The sequence below is a fragment of the Papio anubis genome, chromosome 11 (assembly GCF_008728515.1).
Source record: "Papio anubis isolate 15944 chromosome 11, Panubis1.0, whole genome shotgun sequence".
NCBI lineage: Eukaryota > Metazoa > Chordata > Mammalia > Primates > Cercopithecidae > Papio > Papio anubis.
In genome coordinates this window covers 108,195,221-108,211,135 of record NC_044986.1, presented here as the reverse complement: position 1 = coordinate 108,211,135, position 15,915 = coordinate 108,195,221, and the positions used below count along the sequence as shown (strand labels likewise).

General features: G+C 39.6%; 1 protein-coding gene across 1 annotated transcript in view; it reads left to right on the top strand.

Annotated features, from left to right (window-relative positions):
• The window catches only part of MRC1 (mannose receptor C-type 1), a 98,099-nt gene that overhangs the window by 20,355 nt on the left and 61,829 nt on the right, over positions 1-15,915 (top strand). Inside the window, exons 4-6 of the mRNA XM_003903430.5 lie at positions 2,990-3,154; positions 10,233-10,346; positions 14,742-14,888. Of these exons, the coding sequence (XP_003903479.2) occupies positions 2,990-3,154; positions 10,233-10,346; positions 14,742-14,888 (426 nt within the window). The remainder of the gene's footprint in view (positions 1-2,989; positions 3,155-10,232; positions 10,347-14,741; positions 14,889-15,915) is intronic.

Below are 15,915 nucleotides of genomic sequence, written 5' to 3'. Positions count from 1 at the left end.
AGTAACACTTAATAGATGCTCTCCATTGTCTGTTGCATCATTTATTGTAATGCTTTCCTTCCATGGGGACATTATTTTCAAGTATCGTGAGAACAGGAAAAGGAAAAGTCTTGGTTCTCTCAATTCTCTGTAGCAACTTTAGCTTCCGACATCAGTTGTGTTGGTTCACTATGGGAATTTGAACTCCTTGGGGAGATGGTATGCAATCAGCAAACCTATACATTCATTGAGAAATATGTTTAAATCCCTTGGTTTAAAATATACTTTCTTTAAGTGAAAAGCCAATTGCGTTTCCTTCTTATGTAATTTATGTCACTTGCCTCCATTCCTAGGTTAAACAACAACAACAACAACAACAAAACCCTTTTTTATATCTCACATTTTCTATATATATAGATATTTATATATATTTTCTATATGTCTCTATATATTTTCTGTGTGTGTGTGTGTGTGTGTGTGTGTGTATATATATATATTTGTAGACGGAGTCTTGCTCTGTCACTCAGGCTGGAGTACAGTGGTATGATATCGGCTCACTGCAACCTCTGCCTCCCGGGTTCAAGCGATTCTCCTGCCTCAGCCTCCTGAGTAGCTGGAATTACAGGTGTGTACCGCCACACCTGGCTAATTTTTTTTGTATCGCACCTGGCTAATTTTTTTTTTTTTTTTGTATTTTTAGTAGAGACGGAGTTTCACCATGTTGGTCAGGCTGATCTGGAACTCCTGACCTCGAGATCCACCCACCTCAGACTCCGAAAGTGCTGGGATTGCAATTATGAGCCAGGGCGCCTGGCATTTTCTACCATATTATAAACAAAACCTTCCTCCACGTGTCTAAAACGAGTTGTTTAAAACATCTCTATCTTCAAATATACCCCAAATTAATCTCATTTGAATGGTCTCACTGACATAGACATAAAACTAGCAAGAGCTCAGATCATTATAAATTTAGTATTACTGATTCAAATTTATTTTTATGTAAACATATGATGATTTTGTAGTTAAAGCATCTTAAAAATTTCTATGCTGTTGCCTGAATCAAATTTTGATATGTTTTCTTCCTCTTCGATATGTCATGGGACCACAAGTTTCATATCATGGTGTGTGGTTTGCATATTACAAAAAGGTCTATGATCACTTCCTCATCAGATATAAAGGGCAATTAGATACAGTTAAGACTTACAAGAGTGTAGGCTATATGCTTATGGAAAATTGCCTAATTTCTTAGCAAATTGAGTATTTCTCAGAACATTTTCAGAGAAGTTATATAATACTTCCTTTTCTCCTTACAAATAAATGAAAAGATTATTACTTCACATGGCTTGTAAGCAGAATTTTATATTATTAAAAAGAAAAAAGAAATATGCACTATACAAAGCATGCAAAAACCTTTCATTTGTTTACTGGCTTCACAAACATCGTATATGTGAAAGACTATCAATAATATTTATCTATATATTATTGGCTGCTTATAGAGTACAATCAGGTTTATGGAATTTATTAGGAATCATAACATAGCAAAGGAAGAAATCAGCTTTTGATTTTTTTACTCTGTGGAATGAAAAAGTTACAAGCAACGTTTGCTATTGCTAAGAGCTCCACCTGTATTAAATATATTCTAGCAATGAGAAAACGAGACTCCAAAAGTTAATAATTTATCTGAAGTCAAGTCTCCAGTGAGCTATAGGACCTCAGGTGCAGGCCCAGGCCAGTCTGTCTGCAGGAGTCTGTTACCTTCCCTGCTGACAACCTTATGCTTCCAGAAAGACCAAACTAGAATGTGCAGGCAAAGGCAAAATATCTACCTGCCGAGAAGATGTACGTTTATTTTCTTTGTTTTCCCTGCCTTACTTTGCTAGATCAAGGAATTTGGGCTGGTGTCTGTTCTTTTAAAACAAGTTTTATTCACTTTGGGAGGCCGAGGTGGGTGGATCACAAGGTCAGGAGATCGAGACCATCCTGGCTAACACGGTGAAACCTGTCTCTACTAAAAATACAAAAATTAGCCAGGCGTGGCGGTGGGCGCCTGTATTCCTAGCTGCTGGGGAGGCTGAGGCAGGAGAATGGCATGAACCCGGGAGGCGGAGCTTGCAGTGAGCCGAGATCACGCCACTGCACTCCAGCCTGGTCGACAGAGCGAGACTCCGTCTCAAACAAACAAACAGACAAACAAACAAAAAAAGTTTTATTTTTATTTTTATATATTTAGGGGGTATATGTGCAGATGTCTTGCATGCATATATTGCATCATGGCAAAGTCTGGTTTTTTAGTGTACCCATCACCTGAACTGTGAATATTGTACCCAACAGATAATTTTTCAATCCTCACCCTCCCACCTTTTGTAGTATCCAAGGTCTATTGTCTTTCCATTTGTCTCACTTCCCAACTCAACTGATCCTGAAAGGGAGATGGTGCCTGCCTTTCTTTCTTTAGGAAGGGGGAAGAGACTGGATGTAGTTGATCCTTTGAAACCTCATCCCCCACCTCCTACTTCATTTCAGGAGTAAAGAAAATCTCAAAGCCACCTTAAAAACAAGTAAAACAGTACGAGCATGGTAGCTCACATTTGTAATCCCAGCACGTTAGGAAACCGAGGCAGGAGAATGGCTTGAGAACTGGAGTTTCAGACTAGCCTGGGCAACATAGCGAGACCTAATTTCTGCAAAAATTTAAAAAATTAGCCAGGTATGGTGGTGCATGCCTGGAGTCCCAGCTACTCGGTAAACTGAGATGGGAGGATTGTTTAACCCCAGGAGTTGGAGGGTACAGTGAGCCAAAATCACAGTACTGCCCTCCAGCCTGGATAACAGAGCAAGACTCTGTCTCAAAAAATAGAAGAAGAAAAAGAAGTAGAAGCAGGGGAAAAAAAGAAAGGAAAGAAAGAAAGTGCTTCAGGCAAAAATACTCCTAGGCTGGTTTAAATAATGCTATTCACTGAAAGTGTTTTCCATGCATAATGCATCAAATTCCATCTGATTTCTTTCACAGTTGAGGGCAGTGAAAGCTTATGGAATAAAGACCCGCTGACCAGCATTTCCTACCAGATAAATTCCAAATCCGCTTTAATGTGGCACCAGGCAAGGAAAAGCTGCCAACAGCAAAACGCTGAGCTCCTGAGCATCACAGAGATACATGAGCAAACATACCTGACAGGTAATGACATGAAAAGAAAAGTCACAAGTAAAATCAAGAGTGCTTTATTTTTATATAATTTAACTTACAAGTCAACAGCACAAGTGTTTATAGATGTTATATGACAGAAGCAGTTCTTAAGCAGTTTATGCAGATGTTATGCAAATCTGTACTCTGAAAAGGACACTAGGAATGGCAAATAGCTCTCATCTCCTGAGTCAACTGTTGGTTGTAAGAGTCTCTAGAGCCAGTGCTAAGAGGGATTCTGAGGGCTAATCTAGAATCAGAGTAAAATATGCCACAGTCGATTAATGATGTCGTTCTTGGACGCAAGGCAGTGGAACAATCTTGGTCAAGTATCCATCATCCAGGTCTAACCTGAAGCCTCTTGGTCAAGTATCCATCATCCAGGTCTAACCTGAAGCCTCTTGGTCAAGTATCCATCATCCGGGTCTAACCTGAAGCCTCTTGGTCAAGTATCCATCATCCAGGTGTAACCTGAGCCTCTTGGTCAAGTGTCCATCATGCAGGTCTAACCTGAAGCCTCTTGGTCAAGTATCCATCATGCAGGTCTAACCTGAAGCCTCTTGGTCAAGTATCCATCATCCAGGTCTAACCTGAAGCCACAAGTCTTTCATTAGCCTCATAGAGGTCAAAATGATCAATTAAAACAGCGCTACCACTGGCAGGGACAAGTCAAAGGCTGCTTTGAAACCCTGAAACCCTGAGTTCTTTTTGCCTCCCGTCCCTTGAACCCCCAGGCTCTACCAGTTTTCAGTTTTTATTGATACTCTTTCCACAGTGTGTTTGGTTTGGTTGTTGTTGTGTTGTGTTTTGTTTTGTTTTGAGATGGAGTTTCCGTCTTGTAGCCCAGGCTGGAGTGCAATGGCGTGATCTCAGCTCACTGTAACCTCCACCTCCTGGGTTCAGGTGATTCTCCTGCCTCAGCCTCCCAAGTAGCTGGGATTACAGGCGCCTGCCACCACGCCCTGCTAAGTTTTGTATTTTTAGTAGAGACCAGGTTTCTCCATGTTGGCCCGGCTGTTCGTGAACTCCTGGCCTCAGGTGATCCACTTGCTTCGGCCTACCAAAGTGCTGGGATTACAGGCGTGAGCCACTGCACCGGGCCAATGTGTTTGTTTTTAAAACATCTGTTCTTATTAGATTGTGAAGACTAAAAGAGCCAAAGTTTGCTTGAGAAGAGAGTATCTGTTTTAGGTTCTAAAATATACACTTGGGGAAACAGAGAGATTAGGACCAGAAATTAGTGTGGGAGCAAAAGCATCCCTGATTTCTTGCCCCCAAAATCTCCTCTCTTGGTTTCTCTGGACACGGCTAGATTAATATTAACCTGTCTCTGCTCCTATGACTGCCGTGTTCAAAAAATCCCTGTGGTTTCTCATTTCCCATCAAATAATTAACAAAATACGTTTTGCCTGACATTCAAGATTGCCATCTCCCGAACATCTTGCATTTTGCAGTCCTGACAAAAGAGAAGTCTTGGGTTCCTTGTTTTTCCTCATCCATTCTCACCCTCATATCTTTTCCCATATCGTTTCTTTTGGCTGGAATTCTCACAATTGTATACAGTTGAAATGCAATTCTGTTTCCATCTGCATTTCTCTTATTTGCTTATTACCACTTTTATTAATATAATAGTTACTCACACATATGTCCTGCTTCCTCGACAACACTATGAATACATTAATTTGTTATTATTTATTTACTCATTCATTCACTCATTCCCAAGATACCTGGTACCCATGTGCCAGGCTTTGTGCTAGGTCCTGGGGACATCAAAGCTGACCCTGTCTTGTCCACATGCAGCTTCAAGTCCAATGGGAAAAAACAGATGTAAACAAGAAAACAAACAAATGAATAGGTACCAATTACAACAAGTCCTGCATGGAAAGCAAACTGAAGGCCATGTGGAGATTGTGTCAGAGGGGGAAATAGCTGAAAACGGGGAATGTCTTGTGAATATCTATGTCCCCTCTCCCCACAAGGAGATTCACACAGAGCCTTCCAAGGAAGAGTCTCGCTGAACGTTTGCTGACTGACACGTGCAGCAAAATAAAAATACTTAGAAATTCAATCTCCTGTTTGGAAAACTAGACAGTTCATGGCAAGAAGACAGTAAATGCAGTGGTTCTTCTGTGGGAAGTGGCTTATTCATCACCTTGGAATTCTGTTAAAGTGATGATGCCTGGGCCAAGACCCCGAAGATTCTAGATCAGTAGGTGTGACTCAGGGCACAAGAATCTGCCTTTCATCAAACTCCCAGGTGATTCTGAGGCAGCTGGTCGAAAGACCATTATCTGGTAAAACACTGTGTGGGTTCCTGCTGCGTCCAGGTGCCAACACCAGGCAGCGGAGCAGAGGGGCTAAGAGCAAAGATTCTGGAGCCAGACTGCCTAGGTCCCAGCTCTGTGAAACTGGGGGAGTTCGTGGGGATTTCCTGAGGCACCTGTGCCTTGGTGACCTTGTCTGTTAAAGGAGCTAATGTGTGTGAACCCATGTAAGGGCAAGAGCATACTCCTACCTGTCCTCGTTTCTTAGCACCTACCTTTGTCCAGCTATTTTCAGATGACACCCGTCACCAACCAGAACACCTCTCTCCTATAAGTTATTGTTAAGGAGACTGAGGATAGAAAGCAGTATGACGTCACTGTGCATTCATGATCTTAGAGATAGGGTTCTTCCTCTGTCTACTCAATTATCCTGTTTTGCATTGACCTTTAGGACCCTTCTAATAGTGGAACACAAAGGATCAGAGTGATTCATGTTTACAACCATGCACAAAAATAAGGAGGAAGAGGAGAAACTACAGAAGAGACAAAAGTAAATTTATGTAGATGATGAAGGAAAAGAAAAGATGATTCGAGGCAGTCCTGGGGTTATTTGGGCAGACCTGCAGGCACGAGAGAAAATGTATCAGAGGTGGTCTGGGCACAGTGGCTCACGCTTCTATTCACAGCACTTTGGGAGGCCGAGGTGGGTAGATCACCTGAGGTAGGAGTTTGAGACCCGCCTGGTCAATATGGTGATATGTTGTCTCTACTGAAAATACAAAAAATTAGCCAGGCGTGGTGTCAGGCTCCTGTAATCCCAGCTACTTGGGAGGCTGAGGCAGGAGAATGGCTTGAACCTGGGAGGTAGAGGCTGCAGTGAGTCGAGATCGCACCACTGCACTCCAGTCTGGGCAACAAGAGTGAAACTCGTCTCAAAAAAAATAAATAAATAAAAATAAAAAAAGAAGAAAAAAAAAGAAAAGAAAAAATATATATCAGAAATGCAGAGGTGAAATGGTTTCAGTTGGTGTGCTTCTGGTTTTGTGTTTGAATTTGTTTATGGGGTGTGTTATCTCTTGGAAGCCCGGGGACAGAGCACAGGTTACTTTGTGCTCTCTCCACCAGCTACACAGAAGGAACGAAGGATCTGAGCCGACAGCGGCTTTGCCCAGGCACAGACACATTTCCTGGTCTCCGGACTCTGCTATCGGACTCCTGCTGCAGGAAATGCTTCCCTAATCAGCAAGGGCTATTCTTGTGTCCATCAGGACAGCAAACAAGCCCCAGGAGATTCAGAGGCTGGGTTCACCTCAGATACTGACGTGAATCTTATCCAAGCCTCCGGAATTTCAGTCAGCAAATTTTCACTGGCATCTGGATAAGAATGGCATCTCTAATGAGATTTGTAGTACTTCCTGCCTTTCTTTAAGTAAAAAATATCAGGCATTAGAACAAGAAAAAATCTGACAGGGAATTTAAAAAATAGGGGAAAGATGTTCTCTCCCCACTGTTTATTTGAAAGAAAGGGATGACACTCAGCATTGATGAGATATATTGGGGAAGAATGGAAAATAGTGGTGTGAGTGTGTGATTGCGATCCACTCTCTTTTGGAAAATATGCCATTAAAATGAAAAAACAACCTACAAAATATTTACACTTTTAAATAAGTTTTCTTTTATATGAGGGTTTTGAAAAGTCAGTATTTTTTTTTTTTTTTTTGAGACGGAGTCTCACTCTGTCGCCAGGCTGGACTGCAGTGGCACCGGGGCTTAAGTAATTCTTGTGCCTCAGCCTCCTGAGTAGCTGGGGCTACAGGCACGTGCCACCACACCCAGCTAATGTTTTGTATTTTAGTAAAGACGGGGTTTCACCATGTTGCCCAGGATGGTTTTGAACTCCCGAGCTCAGCTGATCCGCCAGCCTCCGCCTACCAAAGTGCTGGGATTACGGGCGTGAGCCACCACGCTCGGCCAGAGTCAGGGTCATTGTTTAAAAATGTAGAACCTGGTTTGATGACTCTGTGATTAAATTGCCTACCATTATTGAAGAGCTACCATGTAGTAGATTCTGGGCTTTAGTTCTAAAGCCTACCGCAACTTCATGAATGAATACTATTAGCCCCACAGTATAGATGAGATAACAGACTAGGAGGGAGAAGTTAGGGAACTTACTTAATGCCTACTGTTTAGAAAATAGCTGAACTGGAATTCAGCCGTCTTTCATTTCACTCTGCCTGTGTCTCACGCACAGAACACCTGGGGATCTGCTGGTTCCCAAAGCACTAATGAGAACCCTTAATTTTGTCAACATTTCCTGGCTCCAGTAAATGTATTCCAGATTGGTGGTGATCTGATTTCATATTATCTGCCGGGTGAAATGTTTCTGCCTGGCAACACGTTTGTGCACTACCCACAGCTGTTTTATCGTCTTCCCTTCTGTTTCTACCCTGAAAAATGTTGGGACACTCTATGGAGTCCCTGAGTCCTGAATCAGATTTATGACTCCTTATGTGCAGGATGAGGATTTACAGAACTGAAATAAGATATAGGAAGTGAAATTTGACTTGTTTCCTGATTGTTTTTACCAGTTTCCTTTGGTACTGCCTGAAAAACACATTGGACCTCACGTAAGAAGAAAAAAAAAAAAAAAAAAACACGAAAATAAAAATACCAGTGTAATATTGGACTTTTGTGTCTCTTCTATCACATCTAAGTTCAAAGTTGGTATATAACCATTTCAGACAATTAGCAAGTTCAGACAACGTATGCAGAAAACTTACGCCTTGAGCATGTGAGGCTGGACGCGGTGGCTTAGGTCTGTAATCCCAGTGCTTTGGGAGGCTGAGGTGGGAGGATTGTTTGAGTTCAGGAGTTCAAGACCAGCCTGGGCACTATAGCAAGACCCTAACTGTACAAAGAAATTTCTGGTTTGAGTTGGTGTCTGGAAAAAAAACAAAACAAACAACAAAAATTTAGCACGTGGAATTGTTGCTTTTTGAGGCAATACTAAAATATTTTGGTCTGTTCTTTTATAAAATTACAAAAGCATATTAGAGAAAATTATTTGTGGACAACACTCATCTGCTTGAAGAGATATATTTTAATCCAAGGTTTGAATTTTGTTTCGAAGTCACACCTTTTGCCAACCTTAATTCAATATGAAGCTATTGATAATAATAATAATGGTAATAATAACAGTAGTAACTTAACATTTATTGGGCACATACCGTATGTCAGGCCTTGTTTTAAAAAGTATTAACTAATTCAATTTTTCAAGACAAGTTTATAAGTACTTAGAGCTGGTAAAAAATGTCAAAAGATATTTCTCTTAAAGAGCTATTATCATTTCTTATGCCAAACATAGTAATTTAGTTATGTAATCTCAGGCAAAACTGACTTCAATTCTTTAATCAGCAAATTATTTACAATTTTTAAAACTTAAATACACTTATTTTCTTAACTAAGTTTTTTAAAATCCCAGAGTTATTGGTTTTGGGAATAGCTAGTATGAAAATGCTACTTTTAGGAGCATGTCCTGTAGAATACATCTCTGCAAGTAGAGAGATAATTATTATTCAAGTTAGTACAACTTTAAATAATTTGTGAAATTATTTTAAAGAATTTCTTTTAAAGGTTGTTGAGTACAGTGTTGTGCAACCCGTAGTCTCAGCTACTTAGGAGACTGAGGTAGGGGGATCGCTTGGACCCAGGAGTTTGAGAGCAACCTGAGTACCATAGTGAGACTCCATCTCTAAAAAATAAAAATAAATTTAAAAAATGTTTTTAAAAGCCAAAGGATAGTTATTGTTTTAATTAATTGCTTTTAATCAATTAAAATAACTCAGAACAGAGAATTATCATTGATGGTTTAAAAAAGATAGAAGTAGCTGGGCACGGTGGCTCACGCCTCTAATCCCAGCACATTGGGAGTCAGAGGTGGGCGGATCACCTGAGGTCAGGAGTTTGAGACCAGCCTGACCAACATAGTGAAATCCCATCTCTACTAAAAATACAAAAATAAATTAGCCAGGCATGGTGGCCGTCACCTGTAATCCCAGCTACTAGGGAGGCTGAGGCAGGAGAATCACTTGAACCCGAGAGGCGGAGGTTGCAGTGAGTGGAGATTGTGCCACTGAACTCCAGCCTGGGTGACAGTGTGAGACTCTGTCTCAAAAAAAAAAAAAAAAATTATAGTGGTAATAATAGGTTAGAGTGTTTCCTGTTGAAGAAATGAGGTCCCTGTTGTTTGTAGTTTTATGACTTCCACATCAGTCCTAGTACAGAATTTGAAACATTGTAATTGTAATTTTGATTTCTTAACTGCTTAAGCAAAGCGTCCTTGGTGTTAGCATAAGCCCTTAGTGATTAGTATTTAATCATCATTTTAATGAAGAAGAGAAATTGACTTTAAAAAATCATAAAATAAAATTCTTAAAATAAGTTTTGAAATACGCAGTTGAGGTAATACTTAGTCATATTCACACAACACTATCTTTGACACTATCCTTGAGAAAGTAGATAATAGTTAAGATGATAGGGTTTGAAGCCTCATTGGATCTGGGTTGGAACCTTAAAAATCTTTCCAGGTTACCTATGCTCCCTCTGCCTCAGTTTCCCCACCTATCAATGAAGGTAATAATTTTACTTGCCTTAGATTGTCAGGAGAATCGAAGGAGACATGGTAGGCATGATTATTGTGACTTCCCTCAATTACATTTTGAGTCAAACACTTAATTCTGAATTTAATTTCAACTGTTTTCTGAATGGCAGTTTCTTATTTGTTTGTTTTGCTTTCTTTAAAAATATAGGATTAACCAGTTCCTTGACCTCAGGACTCTGGATTGGACTTAACAGTCTGAGCTTCAACAGCGGTTGGCAGTGGAGTGACCGCAGTCCGTTCCGATATTTGAACTGGTTACCAGGTAGGGTTAAGCCTGTCTGTGCTGAATTAATCCAAATTTAAGTCATCTAGATGCCTTGAAGACCTTTATTATCTCACCTATTGATCTCAAAGAGAAGAATTGTTAGACTTCATCAAATACAGTTCATTTCACCTTGCTTTGAAATCTACCAGCTAGATTTCCATATACTAAACCTTAAGGTTATATACCAGCTTCCTGGGATAGGGATTAGTCTGCCAGGATTCTCACACAAATCAATAAAGGTCTCTGTTTAAAGTTTCAATTCTCAGTGTATCCCTGATTTGTTGGGTATTACATTCAAAAGCAGATGTTGTAGCTACTCTTAAACATGACTTCCTAAATATGCTAGCTGCGTTGTTACTATGTACTTGCTGTTGCATCGACTTTGTCACCATCCTTGAGAGGATTGGCCAACATCTCTTTGTAAAGTTGGACAAGTGGATTGAAATTATTTTGGGTTGGAGAATTTTTTATGACTGTACCTTGAGTCATGAGCTATTTGCAATTTTGCTGTCCTTGTGACAATGATTTTAACATCTACATTAACAGCCCCCTTTCCTGTTTTTGATTTAGTAGCACTGGATTTAAAATAGTATCTCAGTCACAGCTTATGATATTCCATATTAGCATAAAAATTCATTAGCGGTTTCTTGACGGTTTGTAGTTTATAGAAAAACAGTTGGGGATGATAAAACCTACAACAACTTTCTCATTGTTTAGAGGATAGAAAATGCTGTGAGCTAATTGTTTCCACATTGTCATAACATAAAAGTAACAGAATATAAAATAAGTTTACATATTGAGCAACTATTTAGAGAAAACAAAAAAAAAGATATAAAGTTTTTATCTCATTCACCAGTACCAACTAGTGTTAGTAGCCACTTGAGGCCTTCTATTGGGTATGAATCCAATCCCCACCCCTCAATCCCACCCCAGTGCCATTTTTTTTTTTTTTTTTTTTTAGGAAAGAGTGCAATTAATGATTAGTGATGTCTGCCATGGGTGTGGGAAAGGACGGAAGTATCATATTAGTCACATCTTTACTTATCAATTCTCCTATGGGCCATACTATTATAATACGGCATTCTTCAGACAGTCAGACTTCTTTTCTAAAGCCATTGAGTGGTTTTTGTATTTGGCTTAGAAAATTAAACTCTCCTTTTTTTTTTTTTTTTTTTGAGACAAGGTCTCACTCTGTTGCCCAGGCTGGAGTGCAGTGGCGCAGTCTCAGCTCACTGCAACCTCAGCCTTCCTGGCTCAAATGATTCTCGTGCCTCAGCCTCCCAAGTAGCTGGGATTACAAGCATGCACCACCATGCCTGGCTATTTTTTTTAAAATTTTTTTGTAGAGATGGGATTTCCCCACATTGGCCAGGCTAGTCTGGAACTTCTGAACTCAGGTGATGTGGCCTGCCTCAGCCTCCCAGAGTGCTGGGATTACAGGCGTGAGCCACTGCACCTGGCCAAACTCTCCATTTTCTGTATTTGGTTTATTGTATTACAAGAAGAAAAACTGCAATAAAACAACATTTCAAATAGATGCTAAAACATGAGAGAAAATTTTTAGAGAACATATTTTGGTTTAAATAAACTATATTTTACTATGAAATTCCAGTTTCAAAGCATTACTTCAACAAACGATGGTTACAGTGCTGTCACACAAGTCTTGAGCTAATAATCAGTTCTATTTTTTTCTGGAATGCAGGAAGTCAAAATTTCTGGAATATGGGAAGACTTACGGCAAGAGAATACATATAAAATATCATTTTTCTGTGGGTGAAGATTTTAGGTGTCTGTCTACCCATTCAGCCAGATGCAATTAGAGAGTACTGGTTGCGCTCAATCTGATTTATTAGACAATAAAATTTATTAGGGGACTAGAATGTATTCTTTTCTGTGTTGCTAAATTTTTATGCACAGTAGGCAGTCATTTAATTTATTCAATCAGGGGTGATGATTATGATATTTAACCACTTGGATCCTACAAGTTCAGGGAGAACATTTCTGAGTTAACTTTGGGTGAAGTAAAGAATGAAAGTGGAATATGATTAAGAAAGGGAAGTAAATGCTTTTTAAAATTAAACCTCAATTCCTAAGAAGTAGGCGCAAGATTAAATTGCTTTGCGAAATGGTATGAGAGTTTCTTCCAATGAAAATTAGAGATCTTGTGGAAATTAAAAATCGGTTTCATATAAATTGTTCAGTCAAGCATTCAATTGAATAATTACCAAGTAATGAATCGATTAAAATATATTCCCTTTTGAAGTGAGAATATTTTGCATAAATGATGTGTAAGCATGAATTCAAATATATAATAACTATGGTAAACATTAAAACCACTAATTAATGTCTCAAAGTTGAGAGAGGTATTAATAAATGTATAACATGATTTTCTAATTAACACATTAATAACTAATAGCTAGAAAATGTATTTTTTTCTTGAAAGTTTCCTTTTAGTGCTGATACCTTATCTGTTAGTTCAGTTATCCTGTTATTTTAGTTACTGTATCAACAAATATTTAAGATATCTTTATGCTTATTACTAACTTTATGATAACTTCATGCTTATTACTAACTTTAAAATAACTTTGGCTGGGCGTGGTGGCTCACACCTGTAATCCCAGCACTTCGGGAGGCCAAGGCAGGTGGATCATGAGGTCAGGAATTCAAGACCAGCCTGGTCAAGATGGTGAAACCCCATCTCTACTAAAAATACAAAAATTAGCCAGGTGTGGTGGCAGGTGACTGTAATCCCAGCTACTCGGGAGGCTGAGGCAGAGAACTGCTTGAACGTGGGAGGAGGAGGTTGCAGTGAGCCGAGATCGTGCCACTGCACTCCAGCCTGAATGACAGAGCGAGACTCCATCTCAAAAAAAAAAAAAAAAAAAAAAAAAAGATAACTTTATGCTTATTACCAACCATTATTTATGGTTACTTTATGCTTATTACTAACCATTACCACCAAACCTTTTTTAAAAAAACCCTTTATTTAGATTATTACCTGCTCCAGACTTTGTGGCGCAGAATGTGGCTCATTCACACTGTCTTCAGGTGGACGGTGAAGCTAGTTTGGGGAATACTGGTTTTTAAATCATATATTAGAATAGCAAAACACATGTGAAATATATCAATGCCTGTATTCATACCACTAGCAACACTGACTTTATCAGGTTCTTTAGCCAGTTTCCACTAAGAAATGGATAAGGCATAGCTGCTGAAAGTATTCTTCAATAGGCTGAGTTGAAGATAGTGAGAGAGTTTTAGTTCTGGGAGCACAGCATGTTGCCCTTCTAGCTCTCTCATTAGCTTTTTCTCCACCATTTATTTTATATTTTTATTTTTGAGACAGAGTCTCACTCTGTCACCCAGGCTGGAGTGCAGTAGTGTGATCTCCACTCACTGCAACCTCTGCCTCCCAGGTTCAAGCAACTCTCCTGCCTCAGCCTCCCAAGTAGCTGGGATTCCAGGTACCTGCCACCTCCCTGGTTGATTTTTTTGTATTTTTAGTAGAGATGGGGTTTCACAATGTTGGCCAGGCTGATCTCAAATTCCTGACCTCAGTTGATCCACCCGCCTTGGCCTCCCAAAGTGCTGGGATTACAGGCGTGAGCCACCGTGCCCGGCCCTAATAATGTTTAACATGGTTGGTTTGGAACGTCATGTATTCTTTCTTTTTAATAATTTCTACTTTCAGATTCAGGGATACATGTACACAGTTGTTACATACCTAGGTAAATTGCATGTTGCTGAGGTTTGGGATATAAATGATCCATCCCATCACCCAGGTAGAGAACATAGTACCCAGTAGTTCGTTTTCCAAACTTTGTTACCCTCCATTCCTCCCCCATCTCATAGTCCCCAGTTTCTGTTGTTGCCATCTTTGTGTCCATGAGAACTCAATATTTAGCTCCTAGTTAGAAGTGAGAACATGGCTATTTGACTTTCTGTTTTGTGTTAATTCACTTAGGATAATGGCCTCTAATTGCATCCATGTTGCTGCAAAGGACATGATGATTTCAATTTTTTTTAATGGCTGCATAATCATGCATTCTTTTCATTAGGTACCTCTCTTTGATAATGTAATCCGTTGTGACAACTGTTCAAGTTTTAAGGTGTAGCTTTATTAGTTGATAATGGCGAAAAAGGTTGTTTCAAAGAAGTATATTTGCTTTATCAACCTTCTAAGTATTGGAGTGATCCAACAATAAGAAAACAATAGACACCCACCTTGTCTTTTGCTCTGCAGTCAGTAAATATTTTTTTGTGAATGTGTAGCAAAAGACAGAATGGGGGTCCATTGAATCTCCAGGATGAAGACATGAGGACACGTGGGAGGGATGCTCTCTGCTGCGAATAGCTATAATAGTTCACTTTAACTTTTCCTTTTCCTCAAAGGAAGTCCATCAGCTGAACCTGGAAAAAGCTGTGTGTCACTAAATCCTGGAAAAAATGCTAAATGGGAAAATCTGGAATGTGTTCAGAAACTAGGCTATATTTGCAAAAAGGGCAACACTACTTTGAATTCTTTTGTTATTCCCTCAGGTAAGTGGTCTATGGGGTCTGAAGTGCCTAAACTATTAGAATTGAAAGATAAGTACCATTACAGCTTAGGTGTAACTGTTGGAATGCCTCCAGAGGTTTTATGGATAGTCGACGGGGTAAACTGAATGACATTACTGCAATATTTCTGTGTGCTGGTTGCTAACATTTCCTGAGTGTGCAGCGGTGTCTGGGCATTGTGGAGACCTTCTGACCTAAATAAAAACGTTATCTTCACAAGCAGTCCTCTGAGGTAGGTGTCATTATTCACATGCTATCGTTGAGGAAAAAGATATTCAGAGGATACAGAAACCTTGCACACCTGGCAAAACCAGAATCCAAGCAAAAAAGTCAATATTTGGATGGGATATTTATATTAGGTCCTTACGACTCTCTTTGGGCTTCCATGCTATGCAGTGTAGCATCTTATACGGAAGTTTTCATAGACTAGAATAAAATATCTAAAAAGTTGTAACTGAATTTTATTTATTTATTGAGACAGAGTCTCATTCTGTCACCTAGGCTGGAGTACAATGGCGTGATCTCAGCTCACTGCAACCTTCGCCTCCTGGGTTCAAGTGATTCTCCTGCCTCAGCCTGCCAAGTAGTTGGGATTATAGATGTGTGCCATCATGCCCAGCTAATTTTTGTATTTTTGGCAGAGACGGTGTTTCACTGTGTTGGCCAGGCTGGTCTCGAACTCCTGACCTCGGGTGATCTACCTGCCTCAGCCTCCCAAAGTGCTGGGATTACAGGCATGAGCCATCGTGTCTGGCCTGTAACTGGATTTTAAATGTCAGCTAGACTTCAAGAAAAAAAAAATCAGTTGTGCTGTCCCTTACAATTTTATAGGAGAATAAACTACTAAGGCAAGAATTATTTCTTCAAATTGATGAAAGACAAACTACATATTTTTATTATTACCTGTTTTTGGAGGGATAACTAATGCTTTAAGTGGTTTAATTTATTTCTGTTTTTCTGCTGGAGGAACCTGACAATGTGACATTCTTGATTTTTTTTTTCTCATTGG